Source organism: Schistocerca gregaria, chromosome 11, assembly GCF_023897955.1.
Source record: "Schistocerca gregaria isolate iqSchGreg1 chromosome 11, iqSchGreg1.2, whole genome shotgun sequence".
In the NCBI taxonomy this organism is placed as follows: domain Eukaryota; kingdom Metazoa; phylum Arthropoda; class Insecta; order Orthoptera; family Acrididae; genus Schistocerca; species Schistocerca gregaria.
The window spans coordinates 46,015,439-46,038,727 of NC_064930.1; the positions used below are offsets into that span (position 1 = coordinate 46,015,439).

Sequence of the window (23,289 nt, forward strand, 5' to 3'; positions counted from 1 at the left end):
CATCCTGCCAGTAACAAAGGAAAATTAGAACGATGAGATATCTGTGCTCAGTTCAGTGCTTCCCACATTAGAATCAGATTATCGGCCATCTTAACCCGGTCCACACGCAACGATCTGTCTGTGCAGACATCGGCGCAGATATCTGTACATGCAAAAGATCGCTGCAAATGTGGTGTGTTCACACGACACAAACCCCAATCTACTACTCTCCCGCCATCTGTCTGTGTAGGAAAGAAATATCAGTGGCAAGAGACAACGCTCCCCGTAACGTCAAAAATTTAATTCAGTTGTTTTGAAAAATAGAAGTGGAGGAAGTTCTGTTGTGGTCTGTGTTCGCAACTTGTGTTGCAAAAAACATTCGGATCATCCGCAGGAAACAGAGAAAGCGGGCAAAATGGTGTAGACAGTGGCTGCTAATGCGAAAGCAGTTTTATCACGTAAATTTACTACGAGATTTACGGGTCGAACCTTAAGAAAGCCAAGCAGATCAAAATACCATAACGCTGGCTGGTGTACTTGATCTACTCCTACACCAGTTCTTCTAGATTTCAGCACTTTGGATAACTCTTTTCGGTAAACAGTTCGCAACGAATTTTTTATTTTTTATTACTGTTTCTCTGTTTGCCGAGGCGTCAATTAGAGCATTCTATGGTGGTGTCTTTTTGTCTCGGTCACTATATTCTTTACTTTTAATCTTCCACAAACATGGGTAGTTTCTATATATTTCAATGAATTCACTAACTAACTCTCGAGAACACTGACGAGTATCAGCCATTTTAATGCCCTGTGCTCACAAATAAAAAACAGTAGACCGAGCAAACAGCTGTTTCGGTCCAGATTTGCGGCGATCTCCTGTCCACATGCTCCAACTTGTCTGCGCAGATGTTGTTTGAACCTACAGATTTGAGGGGTTTCGCTCAAACCTCTAAAGGCCCGTCCACAAACAACGATCTGTCTGCGCAAATATCTGCGCACATCCAGACAGATCGTTGCTTGTGGACTTAAGAATTGCACCAACCTGAGGTGTGTGCAAACCTGGAAGTTAGAGTTGGAGGTTTGAGCGAAACCTCTCAAATCTGCGGGTTCAAACCACATCTGCGCAGACAAGTTGGAGCGTGTGGACAGGAGATCGCCGCAAATCTGGCGCGAAACAGCTGTTTGCTCAGTCTAGTGTTTGTATTTGTGCGCACAGGGCATTAAAATAGCTGATACTCGTAGGTGTCCTCGAGAGTTTGTAAGTGAATTCATTGAAATATACAGAAACCACCCATGTTTGTGGAAGATTAAAAGTAAAGAAAATAGTGACCGAGACAAAAAGACAGCAGCATAGAATGGTTTAATTGAAAAATTGCGCGCAGTTGACGCCTCGGCAAGCCGAGAAACGATAATAAAAAAATAATTTTGATGCGAACTGGCGAAATTATTTGCGGATGGATGTCGAAACTTATAATTATCTCTTAAAGCTTGTAACCCCTCATATTATGAGAAAAAAAATACTTGTATGAGAAGGGCAATTTCTCCTCATGAACGGCTGGTGGTAACATTAAAATTCCTAATAACAGGAAGGAGCTACAAGGATTTGGAATTTTCATCTGCAATATCGAAACAAGCATTGAGTGAAATAATACCCAACAGATGTGAAGCTATTTACGCTTTCCTGAAGGATGAGTTCATGAAGGCAAGTAAAGTAAATGAAGTCTGTCAGCGAATTGTTTACCGAAAAGAGTTATCCAGCGTTCAGAAATCTACAAGATCTGGTGTAAGAGTAGATCAAGTATACCCGCCAACATTTTGGTTTTTTATCTGCTTGGCTTTCTTAGTGATCAAGAAACGCAAAGACCAAGCAGGAGTACAACTGAAGATGAAATTGGAGTGTCAATGTGCGAGGAAATGGAACACGAGGTAATGCAAGACAAAACTGGTTCGCCCTGCAGCTCTCGCAGTAAATTTACGTGAGAAAACTGCTTTCGCTTTTTTAGCCACTGTCTGCACCATTTTGACCGCTTTCTCTATTTCCTGCGGTTGGTCTGAATGTTTTTTGCAACACAACTTGCGAACACAGACCACAACAGAACGTCCTCCATTTCTATATTCCAAATAACTGGATTAAATTTTGACGTTTACGGGGAGCGTAGTCGCTTGCCACTGATATTTCATTTCTACACCCACAGATGGCGGGCGAGTAGTAGATTGGGGTTTGTGTCGTGTGAACAGACCACATTTGCAGCGATCTTTTGCATGTACAGACATCTGCGCCGATGTCTGCGCAGACAGATCGTTGCGTGTGGACCGGGCTTAACTCCAACTTCCAGGTTTGCACACACCTCAGGTTGGTGTAAGTCTTCTGTCCGCACGCAACGATCTGTCTGCGCAGATGCGATGTGCGCTGACAGATCGTTGCGTGTGGACCCATAAAAAAACATGCAACATCAAAGAGATTCAGTACTTCATCATCTGAAGATGCAGAGAATGTCTTCTGATAATGACAGTTGTTTCTGAAATTTTGTAATGTGTTTCAAGGTGAAAACGTGAGTGAATAACACTGTATATCAGAAGATTCGACAGTGTAGCATATGATTAAAACGATTCTTGCACATTTCAACATTACTATGCATTTGTTTGAAAATAAATATATTTATGTTAGCAGTTGGTATATTTTGAAAATCGCAAATAGGTAGCTCGTAATGTGGACTAGAGCAACAAGTATATAACTCCTATTTTATTCAAAAGGAATCAGTTTTGGAAGGAAAGTAAGAACAAACCTAAAAGTAAGATACGGACCTTTTCAACTTAAATCAGCACATGTGATGATAATTATTTCAAGTCACTTTGTTTACGGCGAAGATTTAAAATTGCTAGAAATTTTCAAAAGTATTTCTTTCAATAACAGCTATTTTAAGTTATCTAGTTGTTGTGCTAATCTGGCGATAAGAATTTACCAGACAGTTAGAATATCCTAGGGTATCTAATTTTCGCCATTTTATCTTTCCAGTTCTTCCATTATGTTAATCTCACAGCACACGACATAGTTCTTTCTTCTTAGTCGTGCTATAAGGTCTTTGGTTCGCTGGTTTGTGACTTTTAATCAGCTGGAATCTTGTAGTTTTGTGGAAATTTGTGTTAAATTCTCCAGGTAATATATAAGCGTCTACAAATTGCAAACAATAATAAACGAAACAAAAAAAAATTGTTTCGGAAGTAAATTAATGCGGTACTTAATTTCTGTTACAATTAACAGTTGAGTTTGATGAGTGTAATAGTTCGCGAATAGCTTGTGACGACGAAATTGTAGCAGTTTCTGAGGCTGTTGCCTTTCCTTTAAATGTTTAATAGGTACATAAGTATGAAAATTTATTCAGTATTTGTGAAAGCATCGCCTAATACTGTGTTTGGTGAATGTGACGGTGTATTGGTGTAATTTTTTCAGGTTAAGTTCATTGCAACAAAATAAATAGGTTATTTTTTATGAATGTATCAGTCTTGGAATTGAGACAGGTAGGTTATTAGTGCTTTAACAAGCAGTTTAGTGCACTTTTTGTCTTACAGTTCACCCGTTACGAAAAATGTCAGGTCGAGATTTTATAGCGTTTTGTCAAGTGCTTACTGTGAGGTTCAAACATTCTCTAGATTAGTGCGTTTTGTTAACTTACTTACCCGTAATAATGTTTGTGATGAGTTTGCTGTGATCTGATGCAAGCATATATATATATTCCAAACGTAAGGTTTGGAGGAAATTTTTTCATTGAGTTATCAATTTGTTTTGTTTGTGTTTGACGTTTCGGTTAGTAGTTATTGGTTTGTTTGTAATGTGGTAAGACGTTTAATATGTGTGTTTGGAGGGGGGAGGGGGCTGGCCGATCTAGTTCGCGTGTATTGGATGTGTTTTAACTTATGTGGATATTTGTTTTGCGAATTTTTGAGGCTTTGATTTTAATTTTGTACTTGCAAGTACCAGTAGTTGTGATTCACCCATCTATGTCAAGGGAAATGTCTGATTCCAATTGTAGTTTTAGCTGTAGGTATTGCTGTTTTGGTATCGTGACCTACATAGGACAAGGGAAGTGTCAGAATCCTTTACACTTTGTTGGTGTAGAGGAAAGTTGTAATATTGCTTTTTTCCTTTCTTTTTGTTCGTCATTTTATGTTTTGGGATCGTGGTGTTTGTTTACTATTATATTCAGCATGTCCTCACCCTAAAGCCTCAAATTTCGAGCGGTCGTCCCATTAGTTTGATTATATTTTCGAAGGGCGATGTTACTGTTTTATTTATATGTATTTTTGTGTTTGGTGCCGTGTTATGTACTGACGTCATAGGCGCCATATTGGAGACTCTTAGCACATCGTCACGTTGTCATTGGTCAAAGCAGACAGGTGGAATCTGACACTTCTGTAATCCCGCTGCTCCAGATTTTAGGGCTAACGTAAACAATTTTTGAACTCCCCTCAGTTATTAAATCATTTCATGATTAGGTAAGTTCGCATGAAAGGAAATGCTGTAGAAGGTATTCTGTTGCATTTTGTTAATTTTCATTGTGCTTTGATTCATCTAGTCAGTTTTCTGTTATAATTTAATTAATCTTGCGTAAATACCAGTTTGTTATTGTGTGTGGGAGTTCTGTATATCAATACTGTAACATTATTTAGGAACTGTCAAGAGAACAAGTTACTAATTAACTATAATTTCTCAAACAAAAACTATTACATCATTGGAACTCAATAGACCATTCATCATGGTTATAGTTAAAAGAAGAAGTTCCAGTAAATCAGTTTTGTAAGAAAAAACTGACCAATGTTTAATCTTCATGGTAATGAAGAATGAATCTTCTGCATTGCAGTGTGCAGGTGACAGAACAGGTATATGGTGTTCTTTAATAGGGGGTAAAGGTTCCAGAGTGGTGATGCTTACTCAAAATTGAGTATTCAATCATGAATGAATACAGAATTTTCAAAGTAACACCTATGTTGAAAATGGATTTCTCTGGCTGGGAAACAATCAGTACAACCGGATTTTCATGATTTCCTTGTCAGATTGAAATTGAGTTACACAATGAGCAAAGGGTAGAATGAAATATTTGGTGATATTCAGTAATTTCGCAGCAGTGTATTGGCTGCTTTGATTTTTCAAAATGCTGAAGGCTGTGCTTTCACAAAAACTACCCACCTTCCATAATTGTCACAATAGGACAGTATCCATAAGCCAGTGTTACAAAGGAGCAGTAGCAACTGTCAATACTCTGTTTCCATTGCATGTGATTTTATGATTGAGTGTACTCAGTTTTCATCGCCTGAGCAATGTAAATGAGTTTATATCGTGTAACACTCCTTTTCGTAGCCACTTTGAATCTGTTTCCTTTGTAATCACCCATTTACTGCATCCGGAAGATGAGTGAAAATACTGCCTTTGAGCTATATCTCATGGTAACAACAGGAACTGATTACAACTGTTCTTATATTATTGTTTTTTTTTCTTTTTTCCGTAGACTGTAGAACTCAAGCCATGGACCAGGATCCAACTGTGTGGATAAAAAAAGAGGAAACAGATGAAGAAGACCCCATGGTAAGTGGCTTACTTATGTTTCTGTGGAGTGCGTCATTAATTTCTGTGTGCAGTATGGTGTGTGAATGCATGCAATTGATGTCATACTGCTGGAAACATGAGTAATTCAATTTACTAAAAAAACTGGTAAACTTGGAGTGTTAAATATGAGATTTTGCACAGTGCGTTGATATACACCTTGTATTAAACCCCATATAGAACTGAGGCAAAAGTTTCAATTTAACGTTCAGTAAACATGGAAAACTTTGTTTAGTGCGCAACGCAACTATACTGATAATGTGGTTGCCATAAAGTGGATGTATTCTGATCTGATATGCTTCTTTTGAATGACAACCTTAATGTGCATTTTCAGAACAATTATGGCTACAGTGAAAGTTAGCAGTGCCATTAAATTTATAAATGGTATTGGTGCAGTTAATGCATTATTGCAGTGTATCATTTTATGGAATGAGAACTGTAATTTATTTATTGATTATTGAAAATGCATTTGTAAATGATTTTGAATTGACATTCGCATGGTCACTAATCTGAGGAGTACGTTTTGTTGTACTATTAACATTAGGTGTTGACTTTGAATATATAAACAAAGTGTAAGTAGGAGTGTCAGCAGTAAAGTTAAATTTCAGACAAATATAACATAGAAGCATAAATTGCTACACAGCCCTTAGGTGCAGAATGAATTTGTATTTTGGCTGCAAAGTTCTGATGAAGCCATGGGGCTATACATTAAATATTGACAGGTTTGTTCATAACTACTTCCTGCATTTGCTACACATTGTTACACATATAGTTTGTAAAATTACCAGAATGTTACAGTTATTGGTGGAAATAATCTGACATACACTTGTCACATAAAATTTGATGTAGTAGAACCTTTTTAAGGTTATTCAGCAGGCAAACACATTTGCTGGGTGCCCCTAGTATTTTTATCCTGCCCTCCAGAATTGGTCGTCTTGACACAATCACGCAAACTACTTGTGAACTATCTGTGCTGAATAAATTTGTTTCGACATCCATCTTGGGTGCTATGCAGATGTATTGTGATAACAATAATGCAGCATTTTCTTTTGAATATGAGTGCCATTCGTGTTGCGCAACTGTAGAAATATTGGATAGTGTTAATGCATCATTTGCATCGAAATATATGTAAGTGCTTCATTATAATTTGCCAAACTTAGTAAATGGCATGCAGTTAATTTGACCAGCAGTATCAAACAGAAATCCTAAACAGTCTCTGTGAAGAAATTATAAGAAAGTAAATATACTTAATTTTATTAAACATAGTTCAGGCTTAGGTTTTGACCCCTGACATAATGATGGTTTGACACATAGCACAATACGTATGCACAACACACAACATGTGGATGAAAGGCAATTTGAACAGTCATGTCAGATCTATTCACAGGCCACAATATAAAAATGTGATGTTAGAGACCCTCCCCCCTTGAAATATTGGTTGTGGTGACAGACTGATCCATAGTGCAGCTCAAGGGCTATGTTAGGTTGAATGGTTGTGGTGTAGCTATGAGTTTACAGAACCAAATAAAGATTGTGGTAACAAATTGACCAGTAGCACAGCCTAATGTTTACTGAAAAATCCAGTGGTGCCCAGAATGTAACTTTTACCCACAAGAAGTCTTCTCTTACCTTGTGTGCCATGTTAGTTGAAGGACTATACTTTCCGATGACCTTTAGACATGTCTGTATATGTCATATCACTTCAAAGCCACCTTCCTTGCCAAATTAATTAAAACTTAATTTTTGCTTGGTGTGTTTTGGGCATGATGAAAAGTAGTACCTCAGAATTTTTATGTGAAAATTATTGAAGCTTTCCATTAAAACAAACTTTATTAACATTCTACAACTTTATTCTTCATGTTAATATATTTATTTCAAAAATAGTCACCCTGTCACTGACACCTTTTTCCTCAATGAGAGACCATTTTTTTGGTGCTGTCATTGAAGAATGTTTGACTTAGTTGGCAGGTGCACAGCCTCACCTCTGCTCACACTAATTAATCACTGTCAAAGTGAAGTCCTTAAAGGTGCTCCTGAAGGTATGGAAACAGTTAGAAAGTCATTGGGATCAAACCGGGACTGTATGGAGTATGATCGGTACTAATGAATCAAAGGTGTCAGACTGTTGCAGGTGGATAAACACTTGTGTGTAGTCTGCATTGTTGTGCTCAAGGAGGGGGTGCTCCATGTGTGGACAAACCCTTTGAATTTGTGCTCTGTGTTTTCTGACGGTTTTCTCATATGCTGACACAGTTGTATTACGCACACACACATTACACTGCAATTTGGAACCCTCTAGCAGCAAAGAGCGTCATATTGTGTCAGCAAAGTGGCAACATCGACAGTGTAGTATTGATGCCAAGTAATAGTTCAACTGATAATGAGAAAAGAATAAAATTTTTGAAGGCATTACTTTCCAGTACACGCTTGTAATAAATGGATATGTTTGACCATTCCCTCAAATGTGGTGGCATGGCTCCCTTGGCACTGATAGCATCCATCTGGAAGTCACAATACTAAACCATATACACTCCTTAGTGAAAATGTTATGACTGCCAACCTACTATCAATATATACTCATCCTGGCAATAGCGCCGTTACTTTGCGAGGAATGACTCTAATACGGTACATGCATTGTGCATGGAATATCAGTGAGCGTGCTGTCCATGTGTAGAATGGGTGCAATCAGAGTTTGACCAAGGGCAAATTGTGGTGGCATACCTACCAAATTTTCTGGTTTTCCTGGAAGATTTTGGGGTCGTATTCCAGTTTTCTGAATGAACATTGTTTTTATCCAGATATTCAACTCCAGGATTTTTTCCCGCCCTCTGCATTCATATCGCTTTTCAGTTTTGCCTTTCAATAATAGCTGCTATTCTGAGATGCGAGTGTCTGAAATTTGACTGAACGTAGCCCGATAATATTATCAATATTCCCATCTCGCACAATATTACTGCACTTTTGTCATTAACTCTGTGTGACTACACAATGAATGTGCTTCAGAGTCAATTTGTGGTCCTGCAGGTTGATTACTCTGCCAATGTTGAGAGCGAGAACTTGATAGATGGTACCAAATGGTCCATGTTACGTGAATAGTTTTCCATCACAATTTCTGAAGAAAGCAAAGAAAGATACAGATTTTCGTCTCTCCTCTGCAATTTTTGATGGAATACAGCCAGTGTTCTTGGAACTTGAGAAAATTTTGTAAATAAGTATAAAAAATGTTCAGTTTAGTAGTTTTGACAGTGTCATTCATATTGTGGCTTGCAAGATCAAGTGCAGAAAAGCTCATTTTTGTGTAGTGTGTGAACTGTTCCCAATTTAAGTGACAACAAATGAACACTCATCAGCAAATAACTTGTGTAAGTAACTAACTTTGTAGAGTTTGAAAATAGTGATCTTAAAATGCAGCCTACATTATATGTGTTAACATTATTTGTAATCTTTTTCTATGTAGTCTTTTCTTGCTATGTTTGAATAACTTGCAATGTATGCATGCGTTAAATTTTTTGGATCTTCTGGATTTCTGTTTTTGACAGTAGGGAATTATGTAGTGGCCTGAAGGCTAGGTATGAGCAGTTTGGAAACTCCAGAACTTGTTGGGCGTTTGAGGAGTGCTGTGGTGAATGTCTTCAACACATGGCTAAACAAAGGTGAAACCATTTCCAGACATTATGGGGTTGGGCAAGCACCCTTTGTGGATGTCGTAGGCTGGGCAGACTGGTAAAACAACATGGGCAGCAAACTGTGACAGAACTAATATCAGACTTGATGCTGGGCAGAGTACAAGTGTACCTGAATGCAAAATGCTCCTAACACACTTATTGGTGGGTCTGTGCACCTGATGACCCAAGCATGTGCCATGTTAATGCCACAATTTCAACTACTATGACTGAAATAGGCACATAACCATCAGAACAGTATGTTGGCGCAGTGGCAGAGCACTTCATGATCTGATGAATCCTGATACCTTCTTCATACTCTTGGAAGGCTGCATATCTGTCACAGCGCCTAGACTCCTGTACTGGTGGCAGCTCGATTATGCTCTGGGAAACAGTCATGTTGGCATCCATAGGTCCAGTGGAGCTCGTGTGAGGCACTGTGTTGGGCAAGGAGCATCATAAACTGGTTGCAAATCACCTCCACCACTCCATGACAATCATATTTCCCAATGGCGGTGGCGCTTTCCAACAAAATAATGTGCTGTTTCAGAAGGCAAGGAGGAACACAGTGGGGAGTTCCATTTGATGGGATGAGCACCCAACTCGTCACCTCTGAACCTGATCAAATACATCTGGGATGTAATTTAACATGCCATGAGAGATCATCCTCCCTTTTGGAATTTACGGGAATCAGGTGACCTGAGTGTGCAGGTGTGCCAACTTCCTCCAGTGATCTACCAAGGTGTCATTGCTTCTGTGCCTCAATGTGTCCTCGCTGTTATCTGTGGCAGAGGTAGACACACCTGCGTTTAGATAGGTGGTCATAATATTTTGGCTGACCAGAGTATGGCAGTTCCCATTATTGAACGATTGTATTGCGGTGATAATAGTAGTAGCACATAAAGTTCGGCCAAACACCACTTGCTGCCCATGGGCCCTCTGCCTCATGTTCTGGTCCAGCTCCAAGACACTGATTGCTTGTGAGATCCACTGCTGTTCCTTGCCCCTCCCCCCCCCCCCCCCTCCCGGTGTGGCTCAACCACTGGTGCAATCAGCTCGAAGCCATAAGTAGTGACATAGGCCAGATGCATTGGACTGGAATTCGGGGGGGGGGGGGGGGGCAGGGAGCCCACCATGGCTCAGCTTCTCTGACAAAACCAAAATCCTCTCCCCCCATTAAGGAGCTCTTTACATCTGACTCTCCTTGACTTGAGTCTTGAGTAATGTGCATGTGAGAGGCTTTTACTCATGCATAAATCCACAATCAGGAGGTTTGCAAGACTCGTCATCCTGACAATCTCGTACTGTACCTAGAACTGAGAAGCTAGCTTGTTGGCAAAAACTAAGGCCCGCAGGAATTCGGGTTGGGCTTAACTCCCTTACAGCTCTCTCTCCCCCACCAACCTCTGGACATCATTATACAGAGAGGGCAAAGTGACATGTCTGATCTTGACATCAGTTTTGTAAACGCTCAAATGACTGCCTAAGAGTGTTACAGAAGTAATAAATACATAAATACTTACATACATACATAAATCCTTGTTCTGTAGATCATGAATACGAAATTTTGCAGTAATGTGGAATGTGTCACTTTAACATAAGTTTTCTTTACACAAAATAATTAATGAACTTTTCTGTGTACAGTTACTACTTCATATCTAAGAATTCATATATTGAGCAGAATGTTGTCATTCAGAAATTCTTTTAATTTGCTTTTAAATGTTGGTTGGTTATCTGTCAGACTTTTAATACTATTTGGCAAATGACCGAAGATTTTTGTGGCAGCATAATTCACCCCTTTCTGTACCAAAGTGAGATTTAATCCAGAATTGTGAATATAATTGTTTCTCCTAGTGATGTAGCTATGCACTTCTGTTATTTTTGAATTGGATGAGTTATTAATGACAAATTTCATAAGTGAATATATGCATTGCGAAGGTACTGTGAATATCCCGAGTTCCTTAAAGAAATGTCTGCAAGGTGACCTTGGGTGGGCTCCAGCTACACTCCTGGAAATGGAAAAAAGAACACATTGACACTGGTGTGTCAGACCCACCATACTTGCTCCAGACACTGCGAGAGGGCTGTACAAGCAATGATCACACGCACGGCACAGCGGACACACCAGGAAACGCGGTGTTGGCCGTTGAATGGCGCTAGCTGCGCAGCATTTGTGCACCGCCGTCGTCAGTGTCAGCCAGTTTGCCGTGGCATACGGAGCTCCATCGCAGTCTTTAACACTGGTAGCATGCCGCGACAGCGTGGACGTGAACCGTATGTGCAGTTGACGGACTTTGAGCGAGGGCGTATAGTGGGCATGTGGGAGGCCGGGTGGACGTACCGCCGAATTGCTCAACACGTGGGGCGTGAGGTGTCCACAGTACATCGATGTTGTCGCCAGTGGTCGGCGGAAGGTGCACATGCCTGTCGACGTGGGACCGGACCGCAGCGACGCCCGGATGCACACCAAGACCGTAGGATCCTACGCAGTGCCATAGGGGACCGCACTGCCACTTCCTAGCAAATTAGGGACACTGTTGCTCCTGGGGTATCGGCAAGGACCATTTGCAACCATCTCCATGAAGCTGGGCTACGGTCCCGCACACCATTAGGCCGTCTTCCGCTCACGCCCCAACATCGTGCAGCCTGCCTCCAGTGGTGTCGCGACAGGCGTGAATGGAGGGACGAATGGAGACGTGTCGTCTTCAGCAATGAGAGTCGCTTCTGCCTTGGTGCCAATGATGGTCGTAAGCGTGTTTGGTGCCGTGCAGGTGAGCGCCAGAATCAGGACTGCATATGACCGAGGCAGACAGGGCCAACACCCGGCATCATGGTGTGGGGAGCAATCTCCTACACTGGCCGTACACCTCTGGTGATCGTCGAGGGGACACTGAATAGTGCACGGTACAACCAAACCGTCATCGAACCCATTGTTCTACCATTCCTAGACCGGCAAGGGAACTTGCTGTTCCAACAGGACAATGCACGTCCGCATGTATCCCATGCCACCCAACGTGCTCTAGAAGGTGTAAGTCAACTACCCTGGCCAGCAAGATCTCCGGATCTGTCCCCCATTGAGCATGTTTGGGACTGGATGAGGCGTCGTCTCACGCGGTCTGCACGTCCAGCACGAACGCTGGTCCAACTGAGGCGCCAGGTGGAAATGGCATGGCAAGCCGTTCCACAGGACTACATCCAGCATCTCTACGATCGTCTCCATGGGAGAATAGCAGCCTGCATTGCTGCGAAAGGTGGATATACACTGTACTAGTGCCGACATTGTGCATGCTCTGTTGCCTGTGTCTATGTGGCTGTGGTTCTGTCAGTGTGATCATGTGATGTATCTGACCCCAGGAATGTGTCAATAAAGTTTCCCCTTCCTGGGACAATGAATTCACGGTGTTCTTATTTCAATTTCCAGGAGTGTATTATTCTGATTACACACTTATGTGCAGTGAATACTTTCTCTCTTAATGATGAACTGCCCCAAAATATGATGCCACTTGAAAGCAGTGAATGAAAATAGGCATAGTAGACTAATTTACTGACATATTTATCACCAGAATTTACAAGAACCCTAATTGCATAAGTAGCTGAACCTAACTGTTTCAGCAGATCATCAATGTGTTTCGTCCAATTCAATTTCTCATCAATGCACACACCTCAGAAATTTTGAGTATTCTGCCTTAGCAACAGACTTCCATTCATAATCTATATTTATCAATGGTGTTATGCCATTTACTGTACAGAATTGTATAACCTGTTTTTTCTCAAAATTTAGGGCAATTCCATTTGCAGAGAACCACTTAATAATTTTCTGAAAGACATTATTTGCAATTTCCTCAGCTGATACTTGCTTCTTGGTTGTGGTTACTATGCTTGTATCATCAGAAAAAGAACTAACTTTGCATCTTAATGAACATGGAGTGGCAAGTCATTAATATACAGGGTGATTCAAAAAGAATACCACAACTTTAAAAATGTGTATTTAATAAAAGAAACATAATATAACCTGTTATACATCATTACAAAGAGTATTTAAAAAGGTTTTTTTTTCACTCAAAAACAAGTGCAGAGATGTTCAATATGGCCCCCTCCGGACACTCGAGCAATATCAACCCGATACTCCATCTCGTTCCACACTCTCTGTAGCATATCAGGCGTAACAGTTTGGATAGCTGCTGTTATTTCTCGTTTCAAATCATCAATGGTGACTGGGAGAGGTGGCCGATACACCATATCCTTAACATACCCCCATAAGAAAAAATCGCAGGGGGTAAGATCAGGGCTTCTTGGAGGCCAGTGATGAAGTGCTGTGTCACGGGCTGCCTGGCGGCCGATCCATCGCCTCGGGTAGTTGACGTTCAGGTAGTTACGGACAGGTAAGTACCAATGTGGTGGCACTCCATCCTGCTGAAATATGAATTGTTGTGCTTCTTGTTCGAGCTGAGAGAACAGACAATTCTCGAACATCTCCAGATACTGTAGTCCAGTTACAGTAGCACCTTCGAAGAAAAAGGGACCAAAAACTTTATTGGCTGAAATGGCACAGAAAACGTTCACCTTAGGCGAGTCACGTTCATACTGAGTTGTTTCCTGCGGATTCTCAGTGCCCCATATACAGACATTGTGATGGTTGACTTTCCCGTTAGTGTGGAAAGTTACTTCATCACTAAACACAATCTTTGAAATGAAAGATTCATCTGTTTCCGTTTCAGCAAGGATAAAATCACAGAAATCGATTCTTTTAATCTTATCAGCTGCAGACAGTGCTTGAACCAATTTCAGACAATAAGGTTTCATAACTAACCTTTTCGTAGGACTCTCCATACAGTTGATTGTGGAATTTGCAGCTCTCTGCTAGCTCTGCGAGTCGATTTTCCTGGGCTGCGAACAAATGCTTGCTGGATGCGTGCTACATTTTCATCACTTGTTCTCGGCCGTCCAGAACTTTTCCCTTTGTACAAACACCCATTCTCTGTAAACTGTTTATACCAACGTTTAATACACCACCTATCAGGAGGTTTAACACCATACTTCGTTCGAAATGCACCCTGAACAACTGTCATCGATTCACTTCTGCCCTTCTCAATAACACAGAAAGCTTTCTGTTGAGCGGTCGCCATCTTAGCATCAACTGACGCTGATGCCTAGTCAAAAGTGCCTCAAGCGAACAAATGTACAACTAAATGAAACTTTATAGCTCTCTTAATTCGCCGACAGATAGTGCTTACCTCTGCCTTTTGTCGTTGCAGAGTTTTAAATTCCTAAACTTGTGGTATTCTTTTTGAATCACTCTGTATATTAAGAACAATACTGGACCCAGGACTGAACCCTGTGGGACACCATGCTTGATACTTCCCCCAGGACTCTGCTGGTTTTTGTAGACTATCTGTACTGTTAATTTCAACCTTCTGCATTCTTCCAGTTAAGTATGAATTAAACCATTTGTGCACTGGCCCACTCATACCACAATACTTATGCTTATCTAGAAGAATTTCATGTTTCAGACAATCAAAAGCCTTTGAGAGATCAAAAAATATCCCAATGGGTGATTTTCAGTTATTCATTGCATTTAATATTTTATAAGTGAAAGCATATATAGCATTTTCCGCTGAAAAAACTTTCTGAAAACCAAATTGACATTTTGTTAGTACTTCATTTTTACAAATATGTGATGCTATTCTTGAATACATTACTTTTTCAAGAATTTTGGATAAAGCTGTCAGAAGCTGGATTGGGTGGTAGTTGTTAGCATCAGATCCATCCTCTTTTCTATGCAATGGTTTAACAATAGCATATTTCAGTCTTTATCTGGAAAAATTCCCTGTTTCAGTGAGCTACTACGTATGGCTAAGAATACTACTTATTTGTTGGGAACAAACTTTTAATACTCTGTTGGAAATGTCATCAATTCCATGTGAGCTTCTACTTTTGAGTGAATTTATTATTTTCCTAATTTCAGTAGGAGAGGTGGTTTGAATATCAGTTTTATCAAATTGCATAGGTACTGCCTCTTCCATATACTGCCTTAAATTTTCTAATGAATAGCTGGAATCAATTTTCTCTACAACACTTAAAAATGATTTTTAATAATGTTTGTACTTCTGACTTCTTGTTAACAAACTTTTCATTGTGTTTGAAAGAAATACAGTCTTCCTGTGCTCTCGGTTGCCCTCTTTCCCGTTTCACAATATTCCAAATTTGATCATCAGATGTGCTAATCTCAGACATAATGCACATACTTCTGGACTTTTTAATAACTTTCCTTAATATAGTGCAGTAGTTTTTATAATGTTTCATTGTTTTGGGAACATTACTACTCCTAGCTATAAGATACATTGCCCTTTTCTGTTTACAAGAAGTTTTTATCCCTTTAGTAAGCCATGGCTTTTTATGTGGTTTCTTACAATTATATTTTACTGTTTTCTTTGGGAAACTGTTTTCAAATATACTCACAAGGGTATCATGAAATAGGTTAAATTTTAAATTTGCATCATGTTCCCTGTACACCTCATCCTAGTCTTAACTGTTACAAGCTTTCCCTAAAATTTTGAAGTGTTAAATCATTATTGCAATACACTATTTTGGAGGACTGTTTTGCATTACTGATCATGAGGTTTATCCCGTAACTAGCTGTGCATCATGATCAAACACACCATTCTTGACAGGAAAAGTTTTTATTTGATTAAATTTGTCTTGGTCTATGAAAATGTTATCTATCAGTGTGCTGCTTTCCTGTACCACCCGAGTGAGAAAAACAATAAACGATGTCAAATTGAAAGAACCGAGTAATACTTAAAGGTCAAGCTTTCTATCTGACACTGTCAGAAAATCTAGATTGAAACCCCCACAAACAATAATTGGCTTTCCTTTGTGTGACAGGTAGCACAACAAAGAATCAAAGTTTTTCAAAAGTAGTTGAAAATTTCCCAATGGGGGACCTATACATGGCTACAATTATAAAAGTGCCTTTATTTAGTTTAGACTCACATGCACATGCTTCTATGTCTTGCTCTACGCAAAATTTTTTAGTTTCCAAATGTTTCACACTATGACTGATTTTAAAATATATGGCAACTCCTCCTCTCTCCATAGTCTCTCTACTTACATGTACTGAAAACTTATATCCACCTACATTTACCATTTCCATGTTGTTGTTGTTGTGGTCTTCAGTCCTGAGTCCGGTTTGATGCAGCCCTCCATGCTATTCTATCCTGTGCAAGCTTCTTCATCTCCCAGTACCTACAGCAACCTACATCCTTCTGTATCTGTTTAGTGTATTCATCTCTTGCTCTCCCTCTACAATTTTTAAACTCCATGCTGCCCTCCAATACTAAATTGGTGATCCCTTGATGCCTCAGAACATGTCCTACCAACTGATTCCTTCTTCTAGTCAAGTTGTGCCACAAACTTCTCTTCTCCCCAATCCTATTCAATACCTCCATATTAGTTATGTGATCTACCCACCTAATCTTCAACATTCTTCTGTAGCACCACATTTCGAAAGTTTCTACTCCCTTCTTGTCCAAACTATTTATTGTCCATGTTTCACTTCCATACATGGCTACACTCCATACAAATACTTTCTGAAGCGACTACCTGACGCTTAAATCTATACTCGATGTTACCAAATTTCTCTTTGTCGGAAACGCTTTCCTTGCCATTGCCAGTCTACTTTTTATATCCTCTCCACTTCGACCATCATCAGTTATTTTGCTCTCCAAATAGCAAAACTCCTTTACTACTTTAATTATCTCATTTCCTATTCTAATTCCCTCAGCATCACCCGACTTAATTCGACTACATTCCATTATCCTCATTTTGCTTTTGTTGATGTTCATCTTATATCCTCCTTTCAAGACACTGTCCATTCCGTTCAACTGCTCTTCCAAGTCCTTTGCTGTCTCTGACAGAATTACAATGTCATCAGCGAACCTCGAAGTTTTTATTTCTTCTCCATGGATTTTAATACCTACTCCAAACTTTTCTTTTGTTTCCCTTACTGCTCGCTCAATATACAGATTGGATAGCATCGGGGAGAGGATACAGCCCTGCCTCACTCCCTTCCCAACCGCTGTTTCCCTTTCATACCCCACAACTCTTAGAACTGCCATCTGCTTTCTATACAAATTGTAAGTAGCCTATCGCTCCCTGTATTTTGCCCCTGCCACCTTTAGAATTTGAAAGAGAGTATTCCAGTCAACATTGTCAAAAGCGTTCTCTAAGTCTAAAAATGCTAGATACGTAGGTATGCCTTTTCCTTAATCGTTCTTCTAAGGTTAGTTGTAGAGTCAGTATTGCCTCACGTGTTCCAACATTTCTACAGAATCCAAACTGATCTTCCCCGAGGTCGGCTTCTACCAGTTTTTCTGTTTGTCTGTAAAGAATTCATGTTAGTATTTTGCAGCTGTGACTTATTAAACTGATAGTTCGGTAATTTTCACATCTGTCAACACTTGCTTTCTTTGGGAATGGAAATATTGACACTGAGCATTATGGTACTTAACTGCTGAGGTCATCAGTCAGATTGGAATTATTGTATTCTTGAAGTCTGAGGCAATTTCGCCTGTCTCATACATCTTGCTCACCAGATGTGAGAGTTTTGTCATGACTGGCTCTCCCAAGGCTGTCAGTAGTTCTAATGGAATGTTGTCTACTCCCGGGGCCTTCTTTCGACTTAGGTCTTTCAGTGCTCTGTCAAACTCTTCACGCGGTATCGTATCTCCCATTTCATCTTCATCCTCTTCCATTTCCATAATAATGTCCTCAAGAACATCACCCCTGTATAGTCCCTCTATATACTCCTTTCACCTTTTGCCTTCCCTTATTTACTTAGAACTGGGTTTAAACCTGAGCTCTTGATATTCATGCAAGTGGTTCTCTTTTCTCGAAAGGTTTCTTTAATTTTCTTGTAAGCAGTATCTATCTTGCCCCTAGTGAGATAAGTCTCTACATCATTACATTTGTTCTCTAGCCATCCCTGCTTAGCCATTCTGCACTTTCTGTTGATTTCATTATTGAGTTGTTTGTATTCCTTTTAGCCTGCTTCATTTACTGCATTTTTATATTTTCTCCTTTCATCAATTAAATTCAGCATCTCTTCTGTTACCCAAGGATTTCCACTAGCCCTCATCTTTTTACCTACTTGATCTTCTGCTGCCTTCACCATTTCATCCCTCAAAGCTACCGATTCTTCTTCTACTGTATTTCTTTCCCCCATTTCTGTCGACTGTTCCCTAATGCTCTCCCTGAAACTGGGTACAACCTCTGGTTCTTTCAGTTTATCCAGGTCCCATCTCCTTAATTTCCCACATTTTTGCAGTTCTTCTGTTTTAATCTGCAGTGCTTAACCAATAAATTGTGGTCAGAGTCCACATCTGCCCCTGGAAATGTCTTACAATTTAAAACCTGGTTCCTAAATCTCTGTCTTACCATTATATAATCTATCTGAAACCTTCTAGTATCTCCAGGGTTCCTCCATGTATACAGCCTTTTTTCATGATCCTTGAACCACGTGTTAGGTATGATTATGTTATGCTCTGTGAAAAATTCTGCCAGATGGCTTCCTCTTTCATTGCTTAGCCCTAATTCATGTTCTCCTACTACGTTTCCTTCTCTTCCTTTTCCTACTGTTGAATTCTAGTCACCCAAGACTAATAAATTCTCATCTCCCTTCACTGCCTGAATAATTTCTTTTATTGCATCATACATTTCATAAATTTCTTCATCTGCAGAGCTAGTTGGCATATAAACTTGTACTACTGTAGTAGATGTGGGTTTTGTGTCTATCTTGGCCACAATAATGCGTTCACTATGCTGTTTGTAGTAGCTTACCCGCACTCCTACTTTCCTATTCATTATTAAACCTACTCCTACATTATCCCTATCTGATTTTGTATTTATAACCCTGTATTCACCTGACCAGAAGTCCTGTTCTTCCTGCCACTGAACTTCACTAATTCCCACTATATCTAACTTTAACCTATCCATTTCCCTTTTTAAATTTTCTAACCTACCTGCCCAATTAAGGGATCTAACAATCCACACTCCGATCCGTAGAACGCCAGTTTTCTCTCTCCTGATAACGACATCCTCTTGAGTAGGCCCTGCCCGGAGATCCAAATGGGGGGACTATTTTACCTCCGGAATATTTTACCCAAGAGGACGCCATTATCATTTAATCATACAGTAAAGTTGCATGCCCTTGGGAAAAATTACGGCTGTAGTTTCCCCTTGCTTTCAACCGTTCGCAGTACCACAACAGCAGGGTCGTTTTGGTTAGTGTTACAAGGCCAGATCAGTCAGTCATCCAGACTGTTGCCCCTGCAACTACTGAAAAGGCTGCTGCCCCTCTTCAAGAACCATACGTTTGTCTGGCCTCTCAACAGATACCCATCCGTTGTGGTTGCACCTGCAGTACAGCTATCTGTATCGTTGATGTATCCAAGCCTCCCCACCAACAGCAGGGTCCATGGTTCATGGGGAGAGGGGGGAGAGGGGGGGGGTGGAGGAACGGAACACAGCCATTTCCATACCTGTGACTATATGATGATCAGACAAGCATAGTACATCTATTCCACCCACACTTTCTAAATCTTCTATACAAACGAGAAGTTCATCTACTTTGTTTCTAATCCCCTGATATTCTGGTGAAATACATTAACATTATTTTTCGCTCTACTGTTATGAGAATCTTGTGATATTTTCACATCTCTAGTACCTGCCTCTCTGAACTTTTCATTAAGCTTAATTTCAATCGATGTAACAAAGAGGTAGAGGGGCTGGAAAAAAAAAAAAATAATTTAAGTTCCTAGCTTTCGGAATAAATGTTCCTTCATCAGGGAGGAGAGAGGGGAAAGAAAGGGAAGAAGGGAAAGTGGATTTAGTTACTCACAACCCAGGTTATGAAGCAACCCACTTTCCCTTCTTCCCTTTCTTTCCCCTCTCTCCTCCCTGTTGAACATTTATTCCGAAAGCTAGGAACTTAAATTTTCGGTTGTTTTTTGTGTTTCTATTGGCTGTACTGAGCTGTGGCAAGTACTGGCCAGCCCCTCTATCTCTTTGTTAGTAATTGTTTCACATCTTTGTATGAGATTTTCTATTAATTAGTTTCAATCAATGTAGGATGATTGGATACTGATCTTAGCCTAAAAAGTACTCTGAGAGTTTCAGTGCCCCCCTTAAAGATTTTGCTATCATTCCAGCCAGTTTACCCTTTCCTTTCCTATTGAGATGCAGGCCATGTCTTGTGAAGTACTGGTACTATCAACTTGTGGAGCACTGGTACTATCAACTCATTGCCTGAACATATCATGGGATTACGTTGGGCACATACTTCACCAAAAAGCAGCCCCCTATGCAGGCTGTGTTCCTGCACTTGATGGGCATGCAACAATTTCCTCGTAACACAGATGATTCTGGGGTCGCCCTGCTTGATCTTCAGATTAACAAATAACATCTGTCAAGACCCTTGTTAGCCAACCCTGGCAACGTCAAGGTCACATTCACCTTGCCTTTCTTCTTCTTTGAACATGTGGTACGAGGCATCTGCAATCACATTGTTTGGTCCCCTGATATGTCGCACCCTAAACCAAAAGGCTGAAATACTAAAGCCCCACTGAGCAGTGTGCCGGGTTTTTCTGTGATGAGCCAAAACCCAACTAAGAACTTGATTGTCAGTCTCTAAACAAAATTCGCTGGGTTCAGAATAAAATCTGAATTTCTCAAGGATAAACAGAACCACCAATGCTTCCCATTCACACATGGAATATTTCGTATCTGCATGTGAAAATTTTCTAGATACATAAGCTATCGGGCATCCACACCCCCCCTCCCCCCTCCTTCCCCTGTTCCATTCCTGCAGGAGCATAGGTGCTACTTGCTACTCCAGAATTAGAGGCATCTGTCTGCACCACAGACAAGAGTTCAAAATTGGGAATGGCTAATACTGGTGGAATACTATGTGCCACTTTAATTGCATCAAATTATGCCTGATGACTTTCATTCCATTTGAAAATAATGCCCTTCTTTCTATAATTATTGAGTCTCACTAATTGAGCAAAATTGGACATGAGCTTGCAAAAAAGGTTGTCACACCTATGAACCATGCCACACCTTTCTTATTTCTAGTAGCTGGGAATTTTCACAAATTATTAGTATGCTCCTTGTCGATTGTCATGCTGTCAGTGGAACTAAAATTTCCCAAGAGGGAAATATATGTGCATGTGTGATTATAGACGATTTCACAGTAAGTCCCGCCTCCCTCAGGTTAACCAGGACTGTCTCAAGATGTTGCAGATATTCAGACAGACTAGTACTATAAATAATCATGCTATTTAGGAAATTATACAAACACACTTGAACTTGAAATCGTCCAAAGCACAATCCAGAAGACGAGACAGAATGACAGCTTCAATTGACAAACCAAAGGGCACACCCAGTCTCTACAGAAGGTGATAAAGTGCTTGGAACCTCCTCTTATCATGCTCTGATAATATGCCTGATTGAGATGCAGGACCCCACTGAACCAAATAAAACAGTTATGTAGATCGAGAAGTGGCACAGATTTGGAAATCACCTTTTCATTAACCAAACGATAATCCACCACTGGGCAAAACACCCCACTGCTATCCATGTATACTAAGAATATGGGAGAAACACAGGATGAAGTTGAGGGTCTGATTATCACATTACACAACATATTATTAATCAAAGCACATAAAAATTTAATCTTTGGTGGAGAAGCCAGTAAGGATCCTGCCTCACTGGAATGTTGTCTGTAAGGTGAATCGTTGACTGGATTTTATTGGTGATACCCAATCTGTTATTTGACACCTACAGAAAATGATCAAGAACTTCCAATACGTGCTTCACTTATACTGGACTCAGGTGACAGCTCAAATGGCAAATATTGCAGTAACACATTATCAATTGCTGTGGCAGCCTGACAGGAGCACGATGCAAATTTTTCAGCTGGGTTAGATTTCAAAATCCCCAATGTAGTACCACTTACAAAATGACATCCCAAAATTAAGTTGACTCTTCTTTAGCAGCACTACAGCTTTTGGTGAGCCTTGGCTTTTTCAACAATCTTCCTCCACACTTTTTGATTATTTGCTGCTCTTTTCCACCCCCGGACTCCCATACTGGTGGCATCCATTACCTCGGCGATCCATCTTCTTTTAGGTTTCCCTTTTCGCGTAGCTGAATGGCTCACACCTTTCATCATTTTCTTTGGAATTCTATCCTCTGCCATTCTCTCTGAGTATTGTAGCCATCATGTTCACTGTGATTTCTTAAATTTTACCATGCCCCTGCCTTGTAATTCCGCATTGTAGCTTATTCTCCAGCCTTTTTCCTCCCTTATTGGCCTGCAGATTTTACGTAGTATTTTCCGCTCAATGGTTCGTAGTGCATTTTTATTGTGTTCTGTCAATGTCCATACCTCTGACCCGTATGTGATAACTGGGCAGACTAGGGAGTTATATATTAGCAGTTTTGTTTTTCTTGTAACAAGACTATTTTGGAAAAGTTGCATATTTGCAAAGTAAGCTCTGTTTCCTGCTGGTATTCTTTCCCTTATAGCCTTTCCAGTACTGTTATCATTTGTTATTAGGGCTCCCATGTAGTTCAATTCTCATTTATGTTTAGGTTTTTAGGGCTCTTCTGGCCTCCAATTGTGACATTACCACGTATTTTGTTTTGTTTTCCTTTACTATGAGGCCAATTTTTTAAGGCTTCTGTTTCCATTACCCAGTATGTTTCTACGAGTGTATTGGTATTTCTTCCTACTATAGCAATGTCATCAGCGTATGCACTTATCTGGCTAGTTTCCATAAACATGGTGCGTCTTCTGTTGATTTTATTTACTACACTACGCAGGATTATGTTGAATAGGACAATGGAGATACTATCACCGTGCTTCACACCTTTATTAAAGTCAAAGCTTTCACTTGTTTTGCTAAGGACCTTTACTTTTGCTCTTGTCTCTGTCCTTGTCATTCTGATTAGTCTTATTAATTTAGCACATATACCAGCTTCTTTCAGTAC

The 23,289-nt window shown here is 40.1% G+C and overlaps 1 protein-coding gene across 4 annotated transcripts in view; it reads left to right on the forward strand.

Moving 5' to 3' along the window:
* The first annotated feature begins 3,025 nt into the window (after positions 1-3,025).
* The window catches only part of LOC126295202 (zinc finger protein 737-like), a 186,517-nt gene continuing 166,253 nt past the window's right edge, over positions 3,026-23,289 (forward strand). For 3 of the 4 annotated variants that reach the window (XM_049987518.1, XM_049987517.1, XM_049987516.1), the window contains exons 1-2: positions 3,051-3,133; positions 5,481-5,557. In XM_049987518.1, the coding sequence (XP_049843475.1) occupies positions 5,498-5,557 (60 nt within the window). In that variant the 5' untranslated portion in view covers positions 3,051-3,133; positions 5,481-5,497. Of the gene's footprint in view, positions 3,134-5,480; positions 5,558-23,289 lie in introns of all 4 variants that reach the window. The other variant, XM_049987515.1, reaches the window with a different exon arrangement.